At 54.0% G+C, this 22,321-nt stretch overlaps 1 protein-coding gene across 4 annotated transcripts; it reads right to left on the bottom strand.

Annotated features, from left to right (window-relative positions):
• Positions 1 to 43: 43 nt before the first annotated feature.
• On the bottom strand, positions 44 to 22,064 carry SLC12A4 (solute carrier family 12 member 4). 4 transcript variants are annotated; one of them, XM_074370541.1, is made up of 25 exons: positions 21,846 to 22,038; positions 20,098 to 20,143; positions 16,644 to 16,738; positions 15,061 to 15,192; positions 11,484 to 11,630; positions 11,343 to 11,397; positions 9,536 to 9,666; positions 7,981 to 8,222; positions 7,614 to 7,828; positions 6,891 to 7,055; positions 6,716 to 6,814; positions 6,388 to 6,445; positions 5,850 to 6,024; positions 5,317 to 5,435; positions 3,615 to 3,713; positions 3,307 to 3,426; positions 2,999 to 3,103; positions 2,579 to 2,747; positions 2,113 to 2,308; positions 1,830 to 1,999; positions 1,612 to 1,743; positions 1,425 to 1,532; positions 1,047 to 1,234; positions 798 to 931; positions 44 to 618 (listed from the first exon to the last, which is right to left on the bottom strand). In XM_074370541.1, exons 1-25 carry the CDS (start codon positions 21,909 to 21,911, stop codon positions 527 to 529), a joined length of 3,258 nt encoding a protein of 1,085 aa, XP_074226642.1. In that variant the 5' UTR covers positions 21,912 to 22,038; the 3' UTR covers positions 44 to 526. The 4 variants fall into 4 exon arrangements, with proteins under 4 accessions (XP_074226642.1, XP_074226641.1, XP_074226645.1 ...); XM_074370540.1 differs by lacking the exon at positions 20,098 to 20,143 and having other exon boundaries at positions 21,846 to 22,064; XM_074370544.1 differs by lacking the exons at positions 20,098 to 20,143; positions 21,846 to 22,038 and adding an exon at positions 17,101 to 20,020.
• Positions 22,065 to 22,321: the final 257 nt, after the last annotated feature.

The following is a 22,321-nucleotide window of genomic DNA, read 5'->3' as shown; positions in this document are numbered from 1 at the left end:
CTTCCCTTGGCGCCAGGGGAAACAGAGCCGGGGCAGCAGGAGGCCCAGAAGTAAACAATGTTTTATTGAAAAAAGTCAGGCTTCAGCTGGCTAGCTCCATTCAGCTCGGCTTGGCGGGGGTCCCTGCCCACAGTAGCCTGAGCCAGATCTTCCTGCAGGCAGGCTGGGCCAGACCCCTCCCTTGTTGCCCTTTCCCTCCTCTCTGTTGGTGACATCCGAACAATAAATATGCAATAAATAGTGCTCCTGGCACAGCTGCCTTCAAACCCCACGTCAGCCCCCACCAGTCTTCTCCAGCCAGGGCCAGCCTCCTGGGGTGCTGAACAGGAAAGTCCCCAAACCGCTCAGGATCCTGTAGGACCTTGGGTCCATCTCCATTGCCAGGCCTGGGCCCAGTCTCCAAGGAGACCTAGCAAATTTGGGCCCAGGGCAGGGCTGGGCAAAGCAGGGCTGGTGGGTGGATGCTGGAAGGGGGCTGTTTGTTACCCTGGACTTCTCCACTCTAGGCCGCAAGTCTGTATTGGGCTCAGGAGTAGATGGTGATGACTTCACGGCCACCACCACGTACCAACAGCACCCGCTCGAGGCCCTCTGTCAGTACCTCCAGGAACTCCATGTCTGTAGGGCATCTGGTCAAGGAGGCAGCACGAGGACCAAGGGGCACCCAGGGAAATTTAGCTCATCAGTAAGAGTGAGGTAACCTAGCACCCCCCCAGGTGCTAGGGAGGGGAGGGGAGCTCTTGGCCTGACCTCACACTGTCCACCTCCCCACTGCCTGCCTCTGCACAAAGGGATACAGTTCTCGTCACCCTCACTGTTTTTGGGTGGTCCAGGCATGTTCAGTAGGACCAAACGGGCATCGTGGGAGCGTGTGACAATGACTTCATTGAGCTTCACAGCCGTGTGCATGCGCCGCACATTTGATTGGTCCCTGCAGATAATGCAGCTGATCACAGCCCCCCTCCTCCAACCCACCCACAGAGCTTGCCTGCCCCCCCCCCACCACCAATGTGACTGGGTCCATTTTTTTTTTTTGCTGCACTCACGGCTTAATATGCACCAGTTCCCGGAAGTTGTCAGGGGCATGGCTGGGGTCCCAGGGTTCAGCTGCCGTGTACTTGTCCCGTGTCCATGTCATCTGGATCTTGTCAGTCCCAGCTGCAGACTCGTCCTCCTCATCTGAGTACAGGCTCTCCAGCCGCAGGGCTGAGTGCCGATCCTTAACCAGCTGGGCCTGAGGACAATGAGAAGAGGTTGCCTTGGTGCCATGGGAAAGGGGGTCCTGACTGGCCCAACATGATCATCCAGCCTCAGGGAAATGGGTGGGGCTGGGGTAGGTCATTCTGATGCCCCCACCTGATGGTGTCTCCAAAGGCCTGACCCTGCCATCCGCCCCTGCCCCCTGAACCAAGAAGGCCACTGACTTCTCGCTCCCGTTCAGTCTTGGTCAGCCTCATCTGCCGGAGCATCTGGGACCGCTGTTCCATCATCAGTGTCCGCTCGTAGGTATATGCGGAGATGTCACTGTTATGCTGGGGAAAGGGTGAGCTGTGAGGACTGGGCTACGTGGGGCAGGATATCCACGGGGCCACATCAGGGCAGGTGGCTCACCATCTCCACCACCTCCACCTCTGCTTCAAGGCGCAGGTGGTATAGGAAGACGGCCAGATCTTTCTTCATCTGGATGCTGTTGTCGTCCATCTGGGCCACCGTGAAGATACGCATCCGGCACTTCCTCCAAACCTGTGGCGACAGCAGCTGGTGGTTCATTCATACCCCACCCCTCCAAGGGCCCAGTCCCCGTCACGGGGTCCATCCACCTGGTCCACCTTGTGCTGGCGCAGCAGGAAGGGCAAGAGCATGAGCATGCCACCGTCATGGACGATCCACCACACGTCGATGTGGCCCTCCAGGTAGCGTTCGTGGTTGCTGGGGTAGAAGGCAATGTTCTTGGGCACAAGCAGGGCCAGGTGGGCAGCCGTGGTGCAGCGCACGGTATCTGGGGAGGAGGGGCACTGTTGACTGCCAGCCTGTGGCCCTCTGGTCTCTGCCCTCACTTGAACCCTGGCCCCTGTCCCATATGGTTGAGCCCAGGCCCTGACCATCTCGCACCAATAAAGGTCTTCCAGGCACGTGGATCCTCGCTCTGTCGCCAGCCGTAGGGCCAGCCCAACACCACGGAGTTATGCCTCATGCCGCCCAGGCCGCAGGACTGGATGAGGTGGGCCAGCCCCTCACGCACCTTGCTGGCTACCACCACCTGGCAGAAGCCCTTCACCTTCTCAATCTCCATCATGTTCTTGATTGTCTGTGGGGACCATACCAGGTCAGAAGGCCAGACCATCAGCATCCCCTCTGCGGGGCTCCCCACAACGTCCCCTAGGGATGGGGGCAAGCTACCCACCCAGAGGCCATGTTTTCAAGATGGGATAGTCGTACCCGCCTTGTACCAGCTCTCAGGTGGCAGCAGCGCTGAACACCTGGCTGGTCAGGATTGATTGGTCCTCTCCCCTGTGTGGCAGCTGTAGCCCAGACATCTCTAGTCTGGTTCAGTGCCCCCACACCCCACAGCAGGCACCTGCTCAGCTGCTTGGGCCTCGCCATAGCTCTCCAAGAAGCTACCCTGGATGACAGAACCAACGATAGTCAGGCCCTTGCCAGCCTTAAGCTGGGAGGCAAAAGTCAGGAGCCGTGGGTACTTCACGTGAAGGTCCTCATCCAGCTTCAGTAACACCAGCAGCTGAGGCCTGCGGTGGCCAAATGGGGAGACAGTCTGAGATCAGGGTCAGAGGTTTCCAGGGAGCCCCTCTCCTTCCCTTCTCAGCTCACAGGCCCCCAGAGGTTTGGGTAGTGGAGATCCAAAGGCCCAACAAGCAGGAGGGTGCCCCTGGGATGGGGAACACAGACTAGGAAGGGGGAGCCAGCACCTCTTGACACTCCCACCCTCACGGTGCCCCGAGAGCCTAGAATGGCCCCCTCCAGGCTGGGCGTGACTCACCGCCAGTTCTTGGTGTGAGGAGGCCCCTCCTCCAGCCGCAACAGCGCATAGCGGGCGGCGCTCAGGGATAGGCCTCGGATCCCGTCACCCCACTCCTTTTCAGCTCTGCAGAGGCCACCACAAGTTGGTGAGCCCCTGGTCCCACCCAATTGTTGTGTCTGTGTGTATGTGAAATAGAGGAGGGCCAGGCCCAGAGTCACAGCTTCCCAGCCCCGATGCCCACAGTGGCTAACAAAGGATGTCTCAGCCCCTAGCCCAGCACACAGACCACCCCAACTACCCTGAGCAGACGGCAGCCCTTCACTCACCCTTGGTACTCAATGTACTTGTAGATCATGCCTGCAATGAGCATGGCGACCAGGGCATAGTACCAGGAGGAGACAAACATAAGAGCCAGGCAAAGGCTCATGCCCAGGAAGGACAGCGCCCTGGGCCAGAGAGTGGGAAAAGGCCAGAATCAGGAAAGAACAATACAGCCCCAAGCCAAGCCCTCCAGCCCCCAGTCTCTCACTAAGTGCGAACCAGGAAACTCAAATTCCATCCAGAATGGGGCTCCTGGCCTCCCCAATAGCTCCTATGTCTGAGGACCTGGCTCAGGGGCCCAGCTGCCACGTACCAGTGATAGTACTTGAACCGAGGCCGCCAGTTGGGGGTCCTCAGGAGCGTCTGCACAGCACAGGCCAGGTTCACAAACAGGTAACACATCAGAAAGAACCTGCAGCACAGGGAGTGGTTGGTACAGAGCAGTCTCCTTGGCAGCCAGAGACCTGATGTCCCTGCCCTTCCTTGGGATGGGCCTAGACAAGGAACTTGGACATGTCATAGCCCTGCCCTGCATGCACTCAGGCAGGTCTTCTCAGCCTCACAGCACCCGCTCCCATGGCATGATGCTGATGCAGATGGGACACTGGAGCAGTGTCCTCAGAGCCAGGTCTTAGAGGGTGGGCGGGTGTTCACAGGCAGTGGAGGGGAGGGGGCTGCAAGCAGGCGGAACCCTGAGTGTAGCTGTGGAAGGGGATGGTGGCGAGCAGGTCAGAACTCTGGCCTGGGTGACTAGTTGTCATGAATGTGGGGAGAAGCAGGTCAGAAGATGACAAGGGCCATTTAGAATCACTGAATTAGACACCATGGTGAATGGGAGAGACTGGGACAGGGGAGGCCTACCAGGTGAGCCCTCCAGAGAAGAGGGCTGAGGGGAGGGGGTGCCAACCTCCACCCTCAGCTGGAGGAGAGGAAGGGCAGACAGGAAGTCAGGAGGACTTATTAAAGAGGGCATGCCAGGGGGCAGGGACCCCCATGAGGTGGGAGTGGTCAGTCCCTTTAGGGCTGCCAGGAGCAACCACGTCATAAAGGCTAAGATACATCCTCTGGCATGGGCAGTGAGGAGTCACCACTCAAGACGACTGGCAAGAATGGTTTCAGGTATATGCTGTGGGAGGGAGCTGGGCAGTAACGGGCGGAGGTAAGAAAGCACTGACTCCTGCAGGCCTGGCTGTGACTGGGTGGCTGTTTTGGGCAGGAAAGGGGGTCCTGTCAGCCCCACAGGATGAGTGGGGCAGTGAAGGGTCATAACTTGAACAAGCAAGAGGGAGCACGGACAGTGGAGCAAGATGTGTGAGGAGGTGGAGTGGGCCACACACCAGCGGAGGTAAACACAGTAACAACACGAGCTCTGCCTCTGGGACCCCTGGAAATTACCATGTGCTGACCGCCCCCTGCAGGGCACTGGTAGATTCAAATGCCCAGCTGATTGCAGAACATTAAAAGCAAACCACTTTGAAAACAGGTGTACAGGGCAGTGGTGGCTTCCTTAAGGTGCCAGGGACTGGGTGCTTGCCCTGTTTCTGCTCTGGGTCTCCCACAGAGGCACATGGGATCTACTAGTCTCTTGAAAACTTCTGTGTTAAGTGCCAAGGTGGGAGGGTATAGCTCAAAGGTAGAGCACGTGCTTAGCATGCACGAGGTCCTGAGTTCAATCACCACTACCTCCATTAAAATAAATAAATAAATAAATAAATAAATAAATAAATAAATAAATAAATAAATAAATAAATAAATAAACCGAATTACCTCCCCCCCAAAATTAAAAAAAAAATTAAAAACTTATGTGTAAGTGCCAGACTCACTCCTGAAGGCAGAGGTAGGCTGAACTCTACCAGATAAACGTCTCCCCATGTAGCCTGATACATCTCCCAGCTGTGCCATCAACACCAGATGGGGTCACAGGGAGTTGCCTGGGGCCCCAGGCTGAAGGGTGCTGAGAGTGTGAGGAACCTTCCCCAATCCCACCCCCTGCCCTGCCCTGGCTCCCAGCTCACATGGATAAAATGGGGGCCACCATGTCAAGGGAGGCAATGAGGATGCCCAGCTCAGCGATGAGTGCCGTCAGGAGGAGTGCCCACGTTGGTTCACCATTTGCTTTCCCATGGCCAAAAACCTGCATGCACCAGGGTCAATGGGGTCAGCAAGGGAAGAAGCTGGTCCCACTGCTCTCATGCCACACCTTAGGCCACAAGTCACAGCCTGGCCTCCATCATCCCCAAATCCCTCTGGGCTTAGGCCACACCCATGCCTATCCCAATAGGTACCATAAGTTTCTCTTTTCTTCAACTCTCCAGGCCTCTGCTGTTAATGAGCCATAGAGAGGCTCTGAGGATTCTGGACCCAAGCAGCTCTGCCAACAGCAGAGCAGCAAGGGCAGCTCTCAGCAACTCTCCATGGATGGCTACGTGGCCCTGGAGCCAATATAGACACCAGCTGGATAAAATGTACCCATACCCCCTACCCCTCTCCCCTAGCCAGTGTGAGGGGCCAGGAGCACCCAGGCTATGGGCTAGGGCAGAAGGCCTACCCGGAGGAAGGGGATGATGTTGTCCTTGGCGATGGCCTGCAACAGGCGTGGTGCCCCAGTGAGGCTCTGAAGGCCGGCGCCACAAGTTGAGAAGAAGGAGCCGATGACAATGACCCAGGGCGAAGGCCAGGCTAACGTGCCCACCACCAGGTTCCTGCTGACGCCATCACCATACCTGCAGGGGCTGGGCTCAGGCCATGTTCCATGCAAGGAGCCCCCCAAACCCTGGGTAGGGCCGCCCAGAGTGAGGAATGGCAGGGGTCAGGAAGGATGGCTTTGGTGGACAGAGCTCTGGCCCCTTAGCAGAGGCTAGTTCACCAGCCTCTATCCTTTCCCCTCGGCCCAGTCCTGATCCTAACGTCACTGTCCTCTCAGAAGCAAAAGTCCCTCATGGGGCCTGACCCACCTGGTAGCACAGACCACCACTGGCAACCAGCAGCCTGAAGACATGTGTGGGGACCACGTGTGCGAAGGGGGCCAGTGTCAGGGCAGGCAAAAGCTGACCCCACTGCCACAGGGAGGGGCCCAGTTCACTTACTTGTCCCGGAGTACCACACCCTCGATGCAGGCGCCAAAGAGAACCACACTGCTGAAGTCTGCAGCTGTGTTAAGGAAAGTTAGCCCTCCACCGCCACTGCTGCCCCGGCTCATTTCCCACACAGCACCCACCCGAGCCTTAGCCAGCCGACTCAGCTGGGACACCCACAGCTGAGGGTTTTGTGTTGTGCATACACCCCTCGAGCATGAGAGGGGTAAAGTATATGTGAATGCACGTGTGGTGTGTCTGTGTGAGCCAGCCTGTGACTGCTAGGCAGGCAAGAGCCTCCTGTCTCCCTCCCCACCCGCCCCAGGCCTGGGAAGGATACACACAAGGGAGGTTGTAACAATGGCCAGAATGGTCCCCACTGGAATGGACTTCTGTGCGTCTCGGAGGTCCCCGGAGCGGTTTGAGCCAGCCATTATGCCTCCAAAAACAACAAGACTCCCTCAGGGGCTCCCTGGGAGCAGGGGCGGGTTGGGTGGGCAGGCAAGAGGGCTCACCTGTTACGGAGGGGAAGAAGATGCCAACGAGCACGGTGAAGGAGGTGGCGATGTCAGCCACCACGTACAGGGGCAGGCTCTCCTTCAGGCCAACGGCATCCGTGGAGGGCAGCTCATGCTTCTCCACCACCTCACCCTTCTCCAGGTAGGTGCTCCACAGGTTTTCTGTGGGGGCAGCAGCATCACCACTATAGCCCCACCTACTTCCCAAGGACGTTTGGGTGGCAAAGCCAGAGGCTACAAGGCTCTGGGGGTTCAGTGGGGCAACTTCAGCACAATGGCTATGGTGTCAGCCACAGGGCTGCCCTGGCCAGGGGGATGGAGCTCTTTGGTGAGAAGTCTGACAGGCAGAGATGGCTGAACCACCATCAGCCAGAGCCCCACCACTGCCTGCCTCCTCGACAAAGGCCCTTTATGGCTCCTATGAGAACAATCCCAGGCAGGGTCAGGGGATGGTGGCTGGGGAGAGAGGGGCTGCCAGAACTTTCTGGGGACTGCTGCGGGCCTGGGACATGGGCCAAACAGGCTCCATTCACCCAAAACCTAGCTGCCAGGAGCCAGGCTGAGAGGACACTGCTGGGCCGGGAAGGCAGCCAGACCTGCCCCCCATTCCTGAGCTGGCCACACAAGGATGGCTCTGTGCTCCACTGTCCTTCCGTGCTCATTCCCTGACTCCTGCTCAGCCTGGGGGTCAGGAGCAGGAGGACAGGAGGGAGGACGCACCCTGAAGCACGCCAGCAGCTGCACCGGGGATGCCAGGGATCTCAGTCACATTGTTGAGCAGGAAGTAGGGGTCGCAGGAGTCAGCGGTGAGGTTGGGGCTGTGGCAGAAGAGGCTCCATAGTTGCGTGGCCACTGTCTCATTGTCCACCACAGTTGTCTTGGCACAGACATCAAACTGGTCCCGAGACAGGGTCCTGTTGCCCAGCATACATACTCTGTTGGGGGTGGGGGGCAAAAGCATCAGCACTTGCTCAGCTGGAGACCCCAGCCTTTCCCACCCTGCAGCCTCTACAACTCAGGGCATCAAGGGCCACCTACATGGGAGGGATGTCCATGCAATGCCTAGATGTATTCCCAGGTTACTTACGGAAACACAGGAGGGTCAAAAATAGACTTGATGCCCCCAGCATAGATGGAGAGGATGGAGATAATCACACAGGCCAGGAAGAGCGAGGCAAATTTGTTCACGTACTTCACACCAACAAATACCACCAAGGTCATGAAAGTCAGAAAAATGGTCCCATATACCCGCATATTGTTTAAGGTGGCACTTGACATGTCATGAGTGCCTGTTGGGTAAAAAATGGCAGCTGACGGGGCAATGTAGGTCTGAAACAAGAAGACAAAGAAGGTTCAATCTCCCTATTTGGAGAGGGAAATATCATCTTGGTTTTCTGTTTAAAAGAGTATCCAGTATCCAAAGATTGTATATTGTATGAGACCATTTTTATATGACATGTACAGAATAGGTAAACTTGATAAAATCCTATTGAAGACAGAAAGCAGATTAACGGATGCCTAGGGCTGGGGGTATGGAGAGTGACCATTAATGACTATGGAGTTTCTTCTTGGGGTGATGAAAATGTTCTAAAATTGACTGGGGATAATAGTTACACAACTCTGTGAATATACTAAAAACCATCAAATTGTGTACTTTAAATGGGTAGTGGATTGTATGGTATGTGAATTGTATCTTAATAAAGCTATTATTTAAAAAAAAAAAAAAAAAAAGGACCCAGACATAAGAGTTGACCTGAATAGCTAAATAGCCAAGGTGGAACAGTTTGAGAAGCAACAAAATAAATAATGATACTATAGGATTGTGAGCCAAAGAATAAAATAAATATCTAGGAGTGCATATTGATATAAATACATAGTGGAATAAATAAACAAATGAAAAGAGGGCAAATGTCCTCATAGAAGAAATCCAAACAATAAATGTAGGAATGTGGGAAACAGGAAAACAAAAAAACCCCCAAAACCCCAGAAGATCCAGAAGCAGGGTCCACACTACAGGCAGAGGAACTGGAGGTGGGAATAACCAGGCAGTTCCTCTAAACATCTCCTACTGTCTGGATGCGCAGGGGTGGGTACTCGTTACCCTGTGCTTCCTTCTACCCCTCCCCCTTCTCCCACTGCCAGGGCAGTTCAGTGGGGAGCCAGAAGCTGAGTCAGAGCACACATGGGGCCCACGGAGTGGGTACCAACCTCCAATCAAGGTCCTGTGGCTGTTCACCCTGATTTAGGGATGAGGATAAGATGGATCTGAAAGGCTTTGGCATAGAGGCCTGGGGGAGACAGAGCTGGCCAGAGCCCACAGGAGCCCAGAAGGCAGGCTCTGCATCACCACCATGATCTGTCACTGAGTTAAATACAGTAGTTCACAGATCATCTACCACAGCTGAAATGGTGCCCGGGTGGATGGAACATACAGAGCCAAGGTGAAAATAGCCAGGCCTCTTCCCTGCCTGGCCGAAACTGGCAGAGGGTTGAAGGGGAGACTTGCTGGAACAAAGATCTTTTTCCCTTGAGGAGGCTTCCTACATTCCCCAGACCCTGACCAGAAGTGAGGGGAGCATGAGCCTGTGGGAAAGGGACCGTTCGGACAAGACCAGAATTGGCTAGGACTTAGCCTGACTCACCAGCAAGATCTCAATGGCCCCCAGGATGTACATGGCTGCTGCAAATGTTGTTCCCAGGTAGAAGCACAGGCCCACAGCTCCTCCAAACTCTGGCCCCAGTGAGCGGGAGATCATGAAATAGGAGCCCCCAGCTACAACAGAGAGTGTGTACACAGGTCAAGACTGGTTCTTTTTCAAGGTGGCCTCCCCCATGACAACCCCTCACAACCACCCTAAGGGACAGGGACTGCTTTTCCCATTTACCGATGAGCAGAAGGGTTGCCTAAGGCTGCATGGTTAGTAAGTGGCCAGGCTGGGGTTGGACCTCATTTCCATCTGACTCCAACACCCAGCATGGGCCAATGAAATGACTACTCTGCTGGGGCAGCTCTATATCCACAGCAAAGCCTAAGTGGCCCAGTGTCCCCCAACTCCCTACAGTTAGGTCAGTCCCACAGCCTCCTCTGGCTGGGTGTGTCCTCTCTCATCATGCCTCACCCCTCCCAAGGGCTGTGTCTGTTAGTCTGACCCCTTCAGACCAGGGCAGGGCTTGTCTTATCTAGTTTTTTTGTCCCTAGGGCTGGCCACCAGGTGAATGTCCATGGCTGACTCTCCTGCCCTGAATCTGTGCCTCCATCAGAGTCTAACAGCCCTGGCAAGACTGTCAGAGTCAACACTGGGCCCTGGGCCCAGGGAGGGTGCAGGGGACAAGAGTGATCCCATTTTCCCTGTAGAAACTTCTCTGGTGAAAAATCTGGCAACAGGGATCAAGAAACTTTAAAAAGGCTAATCCCTTTCATGTTATATTTCCACCTCTAGGACCCTCTCCTAATTGCCAGGGGTGAACAGAGATCCATGTGCAAGGCTGTTCTTGACAATGATGCTTACAATAGTGAAAAAGTAGAACCCAAGAGTAGGAGAATAATCACCTAAATTAAGTGATATCAATCCTGTTTTAAAAAAAAACTGCAGCATTTAGGAACAACTCACACACACACACACACACACACACACACACACACACACACAGAGTTTGGGGAAAACAATATATACCAATACTTTACAAGACCCTAAGATCATGTACCAAAATGCTAATAGTTATGAACTCAGACAGTGGGATTATGGGTACTTTCAATTTTCTTTTCTACATTTTTCTGCATTTTCAAACTCTCTTATGGTAAACATATATTGCGTTTTCCCCCCTATTACTTTTATACTAATACCAATAAAGCTGTTATTTGAAAAATAAAATATAAAATAATTCAAACCCGGGAGCCAACCTGAGTAGCCAAATAGCCAAAGTGGAACAGCTAGAGCAACAAACTAAAGCATACAATAAACTTCCAAAGTCCATAGTGATATAAATACATGGTTGAATAAATAAATAAATGGGGGTAACTGAAAACCAAGTGCAATCTCATCATTCCGGCTGAAAACCCTCTGCATTGTCTATCCTGTAATCCACAGTGTGGTCCAGACTCTGCCACCAGGTGTGACCCATCACCTTCTTTATCAGCCCTAGTTTTCTTTATAAAAAAAATTACCTTTACACTAAAAAAGAAAAAAAAAAAAAAACCCCAAACAAACAAAACGCAAAGCAATAGCAACCTCAAACTCCGTCACGAACAAAACACAAAGCAATAGCAACCTCAAACTCCATCAAGCAAAGATGCTCCTAAGTGGTGGTACTGCCATGGAGTCAAGGACTAAGACCCACAAGAGAACTGCTTTGGGGGGAGGTGTGTGTTGGGGCACTGAGGATTCCCAGACATGTCAAGGTGGATTCTGGGCCCATTTCCTCCCTCAGGCCTGAGTGGCACTCACCCACCTGGAACCACACCGTTGGTGGCGATGGCACTCATGGAGATGGCCGTCAGCAAGGTCTGTGAGAAGGAGGGCCTAGGTGAGCAGCTCAACTGGGCGGGCTCGGGAGGGGGGTCGTGGCCCCTGCCTCAGCTGAGATACTCACACAGCAGCAGCAGATGAGCACGATGAGGAGGGCCTGCAGCACACCGGCCGTGCCCACCATCCAGGTCAGGCGCAGGAAGAGGATAACACCGAAGATATTCTGCAGGCAGGGCAGGTACACCCCCATGAGGGTGCCCATGCTGGGTGCCTGTGGAGCAGGAGGGAGGGGGTAGACAGAAAGCCAGCTCCTAGTCACTCAGCAGTTCCACACCCTCAGGGTGTTCTACCAGAGAACAAGTTAGAGAGGGGCATCCTGGATGGAGTCTGGGGGAGTGCAGGGGGTGAGGTGACAGGATGTCTATCTTGACTTTCATATGTGAAGAAACAGTTTAAGCCTGGGAAAGTATAATACCTGATTTTTTTCAAAACCCTATGTGTGAGCTTTTGAGCCTCACCTCACCCTCAAGGTACTGCCCCCTTCCCTTCCTCTCTTCTGTGAGATTTCTGGAAAGTGAGGTCTGCTCAGATCCCTACCTTCTCACCCACCAGGCCCCATGTCACCCAAGCTAGAGTCCAAGAAGTTGTTCCTGACCCTCCTTCTCTCCAATCCCTGACTCCAGTCCTGTGGACACTGAGTCCTGCTCAGTCTGCCTCTCAAGCTGCCCTGAGATCAGCCTGCCCTGCCTCAGCCTTAGTTCCTTGAAACTAGGGCACTACTCCTGGGGTCCCTGGATGGTGCCTTCTGTGCCTCTCCACACTCCAACCCACTCTGCTGCCAGAGCAGGTCTCTAAGAACCCTCTGCATTGTCTATCCTGTAATCCACAGTGTGAGCCAGGCTCCTTGACTTGGACTACCAGGTGTGCCTCATCACCTTCTTTGTTAGCCTCAGTCCTGATGACATTGGTCCCTCAGAGCCTCTGAAGCAGGGCATATGCTGGGCTCTGCCTGGGAGGGTCACCCCTGCCTCAATGCCTGTCAAACTCTTCAGTTAAACCTTTAGGAGACTTAACTGTTGCCTCTTCCAGGAAGTCCCCCTAGGTTGCCTTAGGTGGAGTTGGTACTTCTTCTTGCATCCCCTCAGCATCTGCTATATCCTTCCATCATAGTGGTCACAGACAGGTCACTGTAACTGTTTATGTGAATGGGTCATGACCACACTGGGGTAGACTTGGCTTGCTTACTGTTCTATCACCAGCAGGCCCTACAGGTACTCAAAAGGTGCTCCTGAGCTCAGTAAGTGGTGCCTCAGGCTTCTGGGATAACCTGCCAGGAAAATCCTACATAGAGAGTAGAGACTCAGGCTGAAGGGTAGATAAGGAAGGTCTAATGGGCATATCCAGGCTGGATTTCTCAACTAAGGGCAGAGTAGGGGCCAGCTGGGAGGCCACGACAGAGGCTGAAGCACAGAGGCAGGGCTGGTGCCTTCTTAAGAATTGAGCCCCACATGAGTGCAGCCTAGGGTAGTGGGCTTCCACCAGAGTCCCAGCAAAGCCTGCTGCCTTGGAGCTGGGGTGGGAGAGAGAATGATGTGGCCATAGCTCCAGGCGGGACAGGATCTGTGTGCAGCCTAAAGGAGCTCAGAAGGGCCTGAAAGGGCCTGAGTAAGAACAAATGGTCACTTAAACTGTCCTGCACAGTGTAGGCGACAGATATACCTCATCTGGGCTCTGTCTGTGGGAGGCCCTGGACCACCCACTGGACAGTGGCAGCTCCCAGCCCCCACCCCCATTCTAGGCTGAGTCACTCTGGGAAAAGGGCAGTGTGGGAAACGGCAAGGCCGGAAATGCTTTCTGCATCTCCAAATAACTTCTGGCAGCCTTAGAAGGTCACCAGGCCTGAGCCGGAGTGGCTGCCATGAGAGGCATAGTCTTGGCATGATCTGGTTGGAGGACCGCCTTTTCCTGCTTTAAGCTTTCCTCTGCTGAGGCCCCTGCTCAGAACCCCCTGGTTGAGGAACACAGCTTGGTGGACCCAGCTCCCCAGCTTCCTACAGACTCACTGTGGGCTTGACCAGGCTCCTCTTTCCTCCACAGAAAAGCTATTGGAGCTGGGACACTTAGCCACCCTCTCACATCTTTAGCCTAGGGCCAGGTGAGCTGGAGAGATAAGCTGAGGCTGGGCCCCAGCACCCTCATAAGCTTCTCATAAGACCAAGAGATCATGGTCCTTCAGCAACCCAGAATTTCTTCTCACACCTTGTTGAGTTGTACATCAGCCTTTCTTAAGGACCTTTTTACTCTCAGCTACCAGTTCCCTAGACTTGGCCTGAAAGGACAGGGAAGAGGATCTTACCCAAGGATCCCACCACCCACTGCAGTTAGCACTCTCAGAGGCTGAGAATCCCCTGCAGGGCTGAACAGGGACAGCCAGGGATAGTCAGGGTCCTCTGCTAACTGCAGTCTAGAAAATACCAGCAAAATCACAATAAGCAGGATAGGGTAGGGGTGAGGTCTATGTGACCTCAAGATTTCAGGTGTGTGTGAGATTTCTGTGTGTCCTCTCTGAAGTGTGGGCTGGTTTGCCTCCTGGAAGGGCAATGTGATGAGTGTACAACAGCCTAGTCTACCCTCTCTCCTTGGCCCACCTCAGTAAGGTCCAAATCTTATGAGCAGGTCTGAGGTTGGGGATCAAGCTTATCCCAAACAAGAGCTCCTCCTGCCTGTGTTGACCACCAGCAAGAATACTACAGCTAGTGTCAGGCCCAAGCTTCTTCCAAATTACACCTGCTTCTCAAACCTCAGGGAGTCAGGAGATGTGGAGGGAAGGCTCCTTGCCACCAAATCAAAAATGTAGGAAAAAAAAAACCACCCTTCAGTTAAACCAAATCCCATCAAACATGGGAGCTAAGCAAGGATGTGCAAAGTCATTCTGAAGAAAGAGGAGGGCTGGAGGGCCTGAGGCTTAGACAGCAACCACAGGTAGGACCAGGAGAGGGAAGGGGAAGCCCCAAGACGCAATGTTATGCTCCTAACACCCCTGACTCTGGTGCTCAAGGAACCCAGGGGCTGTCAGAGGGGTCTGCCAATGGAGCCAATACAGTAAGGGCAGAAGGGTTTAGTCACTTGCTCTAGGTCACACAGCCCCAAGGGATAACCAGGTTCCTGGTTCCAAAGGAACCCTTATCCATCCTGATGGGATACAGTGATCTGGCATTCTACATAATCATATGCCTCACAATAAATCCACAAATCTGTCTCCCAGTGTTATACATTGATTGTTACAAGGTAAGGTAACTCCCTTTAGGTAAGTTACTTAACACCCCTAACCTTCAGTTTCCTCATCTGTAAAATGGGGATGATAATAGCATCTGCCTCACAGCTTTGTGGTGAAGATAACAAGCAAGAACCCAGGCCCACTGCTTAGCACGATGCCTCACACACAGAGAGGGCTAAGTAGAGGCAGCTGGTCGCTCTCACTGTTAATTTTGAGGGCCTTCCTGGCCCTACACCTTGAGGAGCTTAACCCACCCCTTGCAGCCTCCTTGAGCCCAAAGCACTCAGTGCCCATCCTCCACACTTGCCACATCTGGCACCCAATCCCCCTGGGATGCTCACAGCTATGTGGGGAAACTGTCAGTTCCATGGTGTTGAATCTGTCTTCCTGGGAATGGCTGTTCTACTGCCCCTGACCAGCTCACCTTGGCTGCTCTCCGGCGGGTGCCTTCCCCACTCTCAGCCTCCTCATGCTCCTTGGCACCCTGTGTGAGGTTGGTATAGCTGACAAGCTTGCCCAGAAGAGATGATACCTTTGGGCGGATGTCCAGCTCTTCCTGTAAACAGAGCCACAGGGCAATCTGGCAGTGGGCCCAGCTGGCACCAGGAGCCTGGCCTCTGGCCCCTTGCCAAGCCCTGAGGCAGGCCTGGGCTCTTGCCTGGGGAAGCCCAAGCCAGCTGACTGGGCAGGTGTGGGTGCCACACCCCAGCATGTGCACTCAGAAACTGTTTCTCTCTGCCCCACCTTGGCTACAATCACTACCAGCCCATCTGTGAAAACTACCTGCCTCAAGGTGGAGGGTTGGGCAGGGCACGGCTGGCAGACAGGCAAATGGCACACTTCATGCTGCTTCTTCTGCCTGGCCACCTCTCAGCAATGAGTGGGCCTCTGGGACCCATATCTTCCTTCTACTCTCCCACAAAAAAGCCACCCCAATCACCCCAGGGAACCAAGGAAGTCTAAAGAGGGACAGGTGAAGTGTCTCTTATTTGCCCAAACCCTGATCCTCCCAGATGAGCTTCTCCACCAGGCCCCAGGCCCTGTGAGTAACCCACCTCAATCCCCATGGGATCCTGACCTCCTATACCATCTGCAGGTGGGGCCAGGTCAAGGACTTTGCTGCAGAAAGTTGCTGCTTTTCCAGGTCAGGAGGCATCCCAGGGCTCAAGCTCCCCTACTGGGTCTAGGCTTTCCTTGTTCCTGCGACCTACCCAGCACTGTGCCTCCACCTGCCTCTTGCCCATGTTTAGTCTTTCCCTGTCTGTCAGCTCCCTTCTGACCCTACACACAAGGACAATCTAGTTTGGAGTGAGAAATGAATGTGGGTCTTTGGGGTAAATGGAGATTGAGGAGCCTACAAAGCTTCCATGGGTCAACTGAATGAGTGAGTCAGAATTTAGGGGCCTAAACCATGACTTCCATCCAGATCAAACTCTGAGCTTGAATCTGAAAATGATGTTATTCAAGTTCAAAGGTACAAAATTGGGACTGTTTCCACAGAGGAGTCCACTGAGGTTGCAGATGTGGAGAGATGGGGGCAGATCTAGTGAGAAAGACCAGGCCTCAGTGACCTTGATGGGGACAGAGTATGAGGAGTCAACCATGAAGGATGAGGAAAAGTTCACAGAAGAGGGAAGAATTATGGACTGTGAGAAGTCCTAGGAGTGAAGAGGACAAAGGGATATCCTGAGGTAAGAAATCCTGAGAGGTGGTAACTTGTTGAGGGGCTGCATGTTAGTCAAAAGTGAACCCCCCTGGACGTGGTGATGAGGTAGGTTTGTGAGTGGCCTCAGGGAGGGAAAGCAGTTTCAGTTCAAAGGGATGAGGGGACCGCAGTCTGACTGCCAACGGAGCGAGACAGACAAGGAGAGACTGGAGGAGGAGGAGCTGAGACATAGGAGGCACAACATCCAGCCTGCTTGCTTAGCTAAGGCTTGAGTCCTGACATGTCCCTGCCCTGTCTCCCCTGCCTGCCACACCTGTGGCCCAGAATGGCTCCTCAGCTACCTCAAACAGTGCAAGGTTCCTGTCATAGTAGTCACTTCCTCTGGAAGCCTCCATGGGACAAAGGAAAGGGCTGTTCTCTTTGTGGTTGCCATGTCCTGTGGAGAGAGAGGAACAGAATCCCAGTCAGGGGCTGCCTCCTGAGCCCCCAGCCTGCACCCCTCCCCAGCAAACCAGCCATCATCTCTGTGGAACACTTTGGGGGCCAGTGTTACTATGCTAGGCCTGTCCCCCCGTCACACCCTGCAAGCCTCCTTGAAAGGACCAGAATTGGCAGCGCCTAAACTCATCTAGCAGAGGGAACAGGTGTGAAGGGCCAGATGCACTAGCTCAGCACGTGTTAACATCGAGGGGCGGGGCCTGCCGGGAGGGGCGGGGCCCAGCCAGGGCCCGCCTTCAGATCCCCACCACCACCCAAAACGCACACATACTCCCGTTTTCCCAGGGCTATCTGGAATACCCAGTGTGCTCAGTGCCAAAGGCTCTGTGTCTTCAGGGCCTCCCCTGGTGCTGCCCTCCAGATAGATGAAGCCACACAGGGTTCCTTCTGCGCCCATGGCCAGCCGGCTACCTACTAGCTACCCCACCATGCACCGCGCGGGGACGTCCTGGGTCGCAGCCCCGAGGCTTCCTGGGAGGAGGGGCAAGCAGGAGACTGGAGAGCGGAAGTGAGCGCAAGGTCTGGGAAAGCTCTACAAAAACTGGAGGGTGTGGGTATGGGACCGAGCAGGGACTGCTTGGTAGGATCTGCTTGTTGACCTCCTAGCCCCTAGATCCCGGTCACTTGCCCAGACTAGGTTCATGGTCAATCTTGGCTTCCACCTACCCGCCAGGCTGAGACAGTGCCTCAGCTCCAAGGAAGCCTCACAGAAAGGAGCGAGGTGCACTTGTTTTTGTTTTCGAGGGGGGAGGTAATTAAGTCTACTTACTTATTTTTAAAGGTACTGGGAGTTGAACCCAGGTCCTGCATGCTAAGCTGTGCTCTACCGCTTGAGCTATACCCGCCCCCTAGATGCACCTTTTTAAAATAAGCCTGCCTCAGTTCTCAAAGCTTGGCTGCTTTTTCTGGCCACTCAGCATTGACACGCTTCCCTATTTTCCAGACTGTGTCCTTTGTGAGTCTCGGTGGGTGACATTCCCAACTTTCCATCAAGCAGGCTGAAGACATCAAGTATTCCTTTTCTACTTGTTAAGTGTTTTTTTTTTCTCCCCCTCCAGACAGTCTGGCAGCTGAGGTGGCAGTGGCTGGAGGCTTCACAGCAAACAGGAAGCTGACATCTTGATTCAAAGAAGCCACATTGGTGTTTAATGGCAATGACTGTGGCAGCAGTGTGGCCCTGGTGTCCATCGATGGAGGTGGCAACAGAAGTGTCTTCACCAATCCAGACTAGTGGGGTATTCTGACCATGCCTGGTTTTGTGAGAGCTACCTGCTAACTTTCTCTGGTTAAATAGCCCACAATCTAATTCTCTTCTTTATAGGTAAGAATGCTGAATGATGCATCCTCCTCCATCTGATACATCCTCTTGTATGTATGAGACTTAACTTGCCTTCTCTGAGCCAACAATCACTCAGCAGGTCCTGCACTGTGGATTCTTTATTGCCCAAGGAGACTGACAGGTAAAGCATGCTGATGACAATTTCTGGAGCAGAGTTCCTTCCCACATCATGTAAAAGTGGTATATCACCTCATCTAGGAACCTGCACTAGCTAAGTGAGCCAAGCAGTTCAGTCCTAAGAGCTACATGTCTGTGTGTAGGTCAACGCCAACAGCACAAAGGTAGTGGGAGGTTGTCAGCCTAATGAACCATGTTAAAGCCTTGTGGGGTCATGTAGCTCAGAAACCCTATGACATTTGCTGTGCCCCTGATGCTTATTTAGGATCAGGACAAGGAGCCATAAGGAAAATCTGAAAACCCAGTTAACGCTGCCCATTACACTGACAGCCCTTCAGTGAGAAGCTTCTGAAAAGTACTCTTGGATTTTTGTGACAAAAAAAAGAAAAAAAAAAAAAAAAGAGAGAGCACTTCCCCTAAATAACTTAGAGACTTCATTTTGTCAGAAAATGGCAATTATAGAATTCATCTTATTTCCCTTTCTGCCTTGGCTGCCAGGAGTCTCCAAGCTAAATTTATTCCTTAGACGCAGTCACCATCTGCTTCATCCCAGAGTCCTTGCCCATTTTCTCTACATGGTTTTGATCTTTCTAACACTAAAAATCCTTTGAGGGGACATTTGTGTTGCATATCTCTTTTCAACCTTTTGTAGAAGTAGGTTGAAAGTAAATTATAAATTATTCTAAACTCATGCACTGCAGCCTGCCCCACCATTGTTGCCTTGTCTCTCTGAGGATTGCACTAGTATCAAAAAAACACAGAGCTGAGTACACAGCAGTTCCCCAAAACTGCCTATGGATGGTCCTCCAAGACCCAACCAATCCTATGGCTCCAGGGAAGCTCAGAGCCCTTTCAAGGGTTACCTCTAGTCCTCACAGCAACACTCCAGTAGGTATCATTTACCTCCTTCTAATAACAAGGAAAGGAAAGCTCAGAGAGATTCAGAAGCAAGGTCGCACAGTGAGAAGGCCAAACCTGGGTCCCAGGATCCACCAGAGCCAGGTGGGAGCTGGGCTGTAGGTTCCCTACTCCTATTTTGGTCCCCCATCCAACCCAGGAGGCACCCCAGGGTGCAGTACAAGCCTTTAACTAGAGAAGAGTTTGCAGTTTGGCAAGGGTATGCATATTCAAGGCTCTTGGTGATCAGTGGCTAGCAATCTAGCTTGCGTGCCCTGACCCAGGGCAACCTGCTCACCTTCTCTGTGCCACTTTGGTTTCCTTTTCTATGCAGTAGAGCTAAGTAACACCCATTCTTCCAATTGCCCAGATACAACAGAAAAGGGATAGTATGGTGCCAGACAACCAGCAGGCATTCCATGGAGTTCCCCAAAACCTCCTTTAAGGACAACTCCCATAGGATTGTGGGAATTGGGGGTGGGAGTTGTCTAAGCAGTGCCTGGATGTCTGTACTGCCCTCAGCTATTCCAAAAATTCCAGGGCAGGTCTGGGCATGCCTGGCAGGCCAAAGCTGCTCAGATACCACCTGAAACCCCTGGTGAACCAGAGCATGGAGGCTGGGCCTGGGGGCTGCCTGTGAGATACACATATATGTGTGTTCCTGCATCCAGCTGTGAACACACCAGCTGCAAGTGGGAATCCAGGTGACATTCCTGATTTCTGTGCTCACAGGTATCTGCCAGGGGTACCCTTCTAGAACCTTTTCACCCACAGGCCACAGTGGGCTGTATGAACAGGCCAATCTGCACCCTTAAAGCAGAAATATGGGCCTTGAGAGATTCAGATACCAGGCTAGGAGCCCCCCATGAGATGGGCCTGAGGGTCACTGTTTCTGTGCCCCTGACCCTTTGCAGTCCCCACCAAAAAGGATCATAATCACTCACCAGGGTGCGGAGTGTCCCCCATACCGCAGACGCAGTCAAGGTCTGGCTGAAAAGGAGTAAGAGGAGGAAAGGGTGGGGAGGATAGTGGGAGGAGCTGGCTGAGTCTGAAGGGACCTGGCAAGACTCAGCCAATGTGGCTTCAGGTCCCTGTAGTCACCCTGTGAGAGGCCAAGGCGGGGCCAGAGGCTGGGCTCAGCTCTGCTGGCTTAGTGGTCCAGGCTGATCTTAGGGATGTAGACCAGCCCAGCCTCTGGGGAGAGAGGGACTCCAAGGGCTAACAGAGGAGGAGGGATGGATGCTGGCTCCTGCTCTGACCACTGGAACAAGGCCAGGGGCAGGTGATGGCTTGGGGTAAGGGTTGAGGTGTATGAACCCACACAGCTGTAAAATCAAGCCTTAAAATCTCCATGATGTCCAGCAGCCCATGCCACCATCCTGTGCCATCTCCACATACAGCAGTCAAGTGACACACATATAGCCATCACCTACATCAGGCATGGATCACCTCAGTCATGTCACCATCACAGACAGATCAGAGTCAAGTCAAGATCATATCACCTGACACATGCCACCAACACACACATTCCCTGCATATCTCCATCTTGGTCAGTCACAGACATTAAGCATTTGTCATCAAATCTATCCCAACTGACAACCCTGCAGGAAAAAGTGGCCCAGTGGCCCATGAGAATGTGCTATCCTGAACCCACCTTCACTCTGTGGTACCCCACAGCATGTACACATGCACAGCAAAATTACATGTGTATATGCTGCTACACATACAGACACATGTTCTTGGTTGGCAATGTTCACACTCCATGAGTGAGCCCTGGCAAGGACAATCCCCTGTGGGCTTCCTGGGGGAGAAGATAGAGAAAGGGGCACCGAGAGAGGAAAGAACCTAGAAGGGAGGAGGGGTTTACGTTCTGGCCCAGTTCTAACATTTAGGTTAAAAGTTAGGGCTCTGGAGTCTCCAACCTTGGATTTGAATCTCCTGGAGCAAGTTACATAACCACTCCATGCCTCAATTCACTCCTTCCTAAGTGTGAGTAACAGGTACTTATCCCATAGGGGAAATTGGGAGGGATAAACGAGTTAATTCACGTAAAGCGCCTAGACAAGCCTGGTCCCGTATGAGTGTTCCAGATGCCCACTGTACCTAGAGGTAACCTGGGATCAACGTAAGTGATCCACAGCCAGTTACCCACAGACCCCCTCAGGCAGGCAGAGCCTTCTCTCCAAGGCCCAAGTACTGGAGGCACCTGGAGGACAGGGGAGAAGAGGGGAGGGGAGAGGAGAGAGGGTAGTCTCAGGGATACAGACGCTGGAGCGCAAAAGTGTAGGCGAGACAAGAGGCTGGAGGCAGTTCACAGGAGGTGAAAGAGTTGGGGTCCGGGCTGCCGCTGTTGCTTCCAGCCGGTAAGGGGCAGAGATGGAGGTTCGACGCTATTCCCGTCCCAGGCTGCACCGCTAGCCTGGCCTCCGTCGGCCACGTCCGCAGCCCCCGCCCGCGGCCCGCAAGGGGAGGGGCGGGGAGGGCGGCCCGACCGCGGGCGCCAGGGGCCCAGGAAAATCGGGTCTGTGCGCGGAGCGAGGGACTGGTGGTGGAGACGCAGTCTAAGAAAAGTTGGGACCGCATCGACGTGTGCGCGCACAGCCGGGCGTGAGTGCGGGCCCCGCGTGGCCGGCTCCCCTGCCCCCGCCCCCGCCAAGGACCCAGCCAGTGAACCCTCCCGGGGCTCCCTCACCATCCGAGTCCTCCCGCTCGGCGCGCTCCCCGTAGTCCACCCAACTGAGACCCTCGAGGTTGTCATAGTCGCCGCGCCGCGGCCCGTCCACTGGCACCACGGTGAAGTGAGGCATCACGCGCGCTCTCGGCCCTGCCGCGTCTGCCGCCCCTGCCGCCTGCTCGGCTGTCCCCGCCGCCCCAGGCCCGCGCGCCCCGCCCGTTCGCATTCCTCCCTGCTGTGCTCACTTCCTCCGCCCGCCCCCCGGGCCGCCCCTCGGAGGCGGGGAGCAGGAGGGGCTCAGCGGGCTCCTCCCTAAGAGGGGCCCAGGCGGAGTGAAGCCCTCCCCCCGGAGGCAGGAGTACTACTCGCTCTATGCCCTGGGGAGGGCCAATTCCTGTGTGACCTTGGGTAGTGAGCTGCCCTCTCTGAGCCTCAGTTGCAGTACTTGTAAAATGGGAAAATGGCACTTCCACCTCTTGGGGCTTCTCCGTGAG

The sequence above is a fragment of the Camelus bactrianus genome, chromosome 9 (genome assembly GCF_048773025.1).
Source record: "Camelus bactrianus isolate YW-2024 breed Bactrian camel chromosome 9, ASM4877302v1, whole genome shotgun sequence".
Lineage (NCBI taxonomy): Eukaryota > Metazoa > Chordata > Mammalia > Artiodactyla > Camelidae > Camelus > Camelus bactrianus.
This window is presented reverse-complemented; position numbering and strand designations above follow the sequence as displayed.

Excerpts from the sequence above, each read along its gene's own strand:
- SLC12A4 (XM_074370540.1), bottom strand. The coding sequence starts at position 22,053 with ATGCGAACGGGCGGGGCGCGCGGGCCTGGGGCGGCGGGGACAGCCGAG. Across the intron at positions 3,104-3,306 it reads AAGTACATTGAGTACCAAGG|AGCTGAAAAGGAGTGGGGTG; the intron begins GTGAGTGAAGGG and ends TGGCCTCTGCAG. Across the intron at positions 619-797 it reads CAGTGAGGGTGACGAGAACT|ACATGGAGTTCCTGGAGGTA; the intron begins GTATCCCTTTGT and ends GATGCCCTACAG.